The following is a 3,136-nucleotide window of genomic DNA, read 5'->3' as shown; positions in this document are numbered from 1 at the left end:
ATCAGTATAGAATAAATATTATTATTACTATTAGTAGTAGTAGCAGCAGTATAGTAGTAGTAGTAGTAGTGGTGGTAGTAGTAGTAGTTGTAGTAATAGCAGCGGTAGTAGTAGTAGTAGTAGTGGTGGTAGTAGCCGGCTGTCGCAATTGAAGAAGTCGTTAAGTTCTTTTGAAGACTGTTAAATTTAAACATTCTTTATTGGGCTGTGTTAAAGGGTTGCAATTTTCCAAACACGTCGAACAATATAGAAACGAATGTTGTTTTTGATGTTGTTGTTGCTGATGCTGTCGCTGATGTTGTTGTTGATGCTGTTCTTGTTGTTGATGATGCTGTTGTTGCTGGTGTGGATGTTGTTGTTGATGTTGCCGATCTTGTAACCTTAGCGAATCAGAAAAATATTTCTTATTGGCATTATTTGCAATTGTGTAACTGTTACTTTCAGAATTGTCATTAAATTTTAAATCATGTAATAAATTCGTTTGTGTGATATTGTTATTTTTGTTTGTATAATTATTATTGTTATTATTATTATAAGAAGAATAATAATTATTATTATCGTTGTTGTTGCTGTTGTTGTTGTAGTTTCCACATTCAGCACAACTGCCATCTTGAACATTCTTCATGAGAAATTCAACACACGTAAGTCTATCCGTTGACAATAGTGACGTTAATGTTGTTGCGGTTGTTGTTGCAGTTGTTGTTGCAATTGTTGCTGTTGTTGAGTTTTGTGTCATAATTTTCGGAGTGACATCATCATCTTCATCATCATTATAGTTATTATTATTATTATTATTATTATTAACAATAGCCTCGTTATTTCGTATTCTGTTTTCATAAGTTCTGCCATCATCATCATCATCATCATGATTAATATTAAGGTGATGATCATGAGGATGATGTAAATTGGAAGGAGCTGAACAAGCATCACTACCATCTTCCTTACAACATTGATGATGATGATGATAATGATAATGGCATTCATCATCATCATCATCGTCACCACCATCATCAGCATCATCAGCATAAGCGCCCACCGCCAAAAAATCTCTTGAGATTAGTTCATCTTTTTTTTTAATTTTTTTTTCAAACTCGTCGCATCGGCAGCAGCTACAACGGCAGTCATAAGCCGTCAATAAACCATCGGCTGCTACAGGAGATGTTTTATTAGAGAAACCGGAAGTAGTAAAGAAGTTGTTACTTCCGATTCCGGTGCGGCTAAACGGCGTGACGTCACGATCTCCGTCCGTCACGTGATGTATAAGCGAGCTGGCGAGTGGCAGTCGTCTTTGAAAGTAATTATGATTATTATGATTTTTATTATTATTATTATTACTGTTATTATTGCCGTTATTATTGTTGTTGTTGATGTTGTTATTGTTATTGATGTTGTTGTAAACGTTGCTGAAGGATTTGCGGTTGTTTTTATTTCTTCTCTCCTTCCTGTGAGGTGGAAATGAATGAATGACGTCATCACTTCGTCATCATCCTCATTCAAAGTCGTTCCGTTGTTTAACAACGAAAAGTCGGTAATAAAAACAACAGTGACGTCATAGATTTTAACTTCATAACGACAACAACATCAACAACAAAATCAAAAACGACAACATCAACAACAACAACAAGGACATCACCAACATCATCAACAACAACAAAGACATCATCAACATTAACAACAACATCATCAACAACATCGTCAACAACAACATCAACATCAACAACAACAGCAACAACAACAACAGCAACAACAACAACAACGCTAACTTTCTGACAGCTACGACCACAACGGCCAAGAGGACGCCGCCAAAGAACACACCCATCGCCACACCCAACGACACAATTATTAAAACACCTGAGCCAACAAAATTTTTTTTTCAAATTTATGAAATATTAATAATTAAATAAAATAAATCTAATAAAAATTATTATAAATAAATATATGAATAAATAAACAAATAGATAAGTGAATTATTAAATGAATGAATTAATTAATTGAATAAATAAATATAAATAATATAAAAAAAACAATATTAAAAAATTCGAGATTTTTTGGGATAACATTTTTTTTGCCGGGATGTCTCTTTACATTCGCGGTTGATTACCATTAATGTTGTTTTATCGTTTTTGCTACTACGGCCGCTACTTCTACCACTGCTACTACTACCGCTACTACTACTACCACTGCTACTACTATCGCTACTACTAGCACTGCTACTACTACCGCTACTACTACTACCACTGCTACAACTACCGCTACTACTACCACTGCTACTACTACCGCTACTACTACTACTACTACTGCTACTACTACTAGTGTTGCGACTATTATAAGTTATAACTCTTACTTAACTAAAACTTAAAACTCTATGTTCTAAATCAGTTTTATCAAGATTCAATAATAAGTAACATGTGTCCTGTATACTAATAAACAAACAAAAAAAACAAACGAACGAACGAACGAACGAACCAGCCAATAAAACAGACAAACAAAAATCAAGCAAGCAAACAAGCAAACAAACAAACAAACGATCGAACAAACGAACGAACGAACAGCACATGAGCGCATGCTTGTAAGAGTAACAGAACTCGAGTGAGAAATGTTTATGAAATCTTTTCAAAAACACAATTTCAAAATGAAGAAAAACAACGACAACAAAACAGAGCAAAAAGAAACAAAAGATCAACAAAATGAAAGAACACAAAACAAAGAAAAAACAACCACAAAGAGACAACAGAACCGCCAGAACAACTAACCAACATAGATAGAAAAATGAAGATGGCCAACATGCTGTCGTAGCAGCAAAGATAAATAAGTGCTTTTTCGCTCCGAGGGAGGAACTTTTAAAAGCGTTATATGCTCGAGAAACTGCGGCAGTAATATGAAAAATACGGCAAGCCGAGTGTAAAATGAAAAAAATTATGGAAAGCCGAGAAAAAATGATGAAAAAATGTAAACCATAAAAAGAGATAACAAAGAAAATAAAAATTGCAAATAAATCAAAAATAATGCTTAATAACAACATTAAAAAACACCATTAACAATAATAATATAAATAATTATAACAATAATAACAATAGTAATAATAATAATAGTAATAATAATAATACAAATAATATTCACTCCACAAAGGCGTCAT

The 3,136-nt window shown here is 33.3% G+C and overlaps 1 protein-coding gene across 1 annotated transcript in view; it reads right to left on the bottom strand.

Annotated features, from left to right (window-relative positions):
- Window positions 1-210: 210 nt before the first annotated feature.
- The window catches only part of HELRODRAFT_190270 (hypothetical protein), a gene marked incomplete at both ends in the record, with an annotated part of 10,072 nt that continues 7,146 nt past the window's right edge, over window positions 211-3,136 (bottom strand). The window contains 3 exons of the mRNA XM_009013031.1: window positions 211-380; window positions 1,006-1,442; window positions 1,764-1,851. Coding sequence (XP_009011279.1) covers window positions 211-380; window positions 1,006-1,442; window positions 1,764-1,851 — 695 coding nt within the window. The remainder of the gene's footprint in view (window positions 381-1,005; window positions 1,443-1,763; window positions 1,852-3,136) is intronic.

This window comes from Helobdella robusta (assembly GCF_000326865.2).
Source record: "Helobdella robusta unplaced genomic scaffold HELROscaffold_11, whole genome shotgun sequence".
In the NCBI taxonomy this organism is placed as follows: domain Eukaryota; kingdom Metazoa; phylum Annelida; class Clitellata; order Rhynchobdellida; family Glossiphoniidae; genus Helobdella; species Helobdella robusta.
This window is presented reverse-complemented; position numbering and strand designations above follow the sequence as displayed.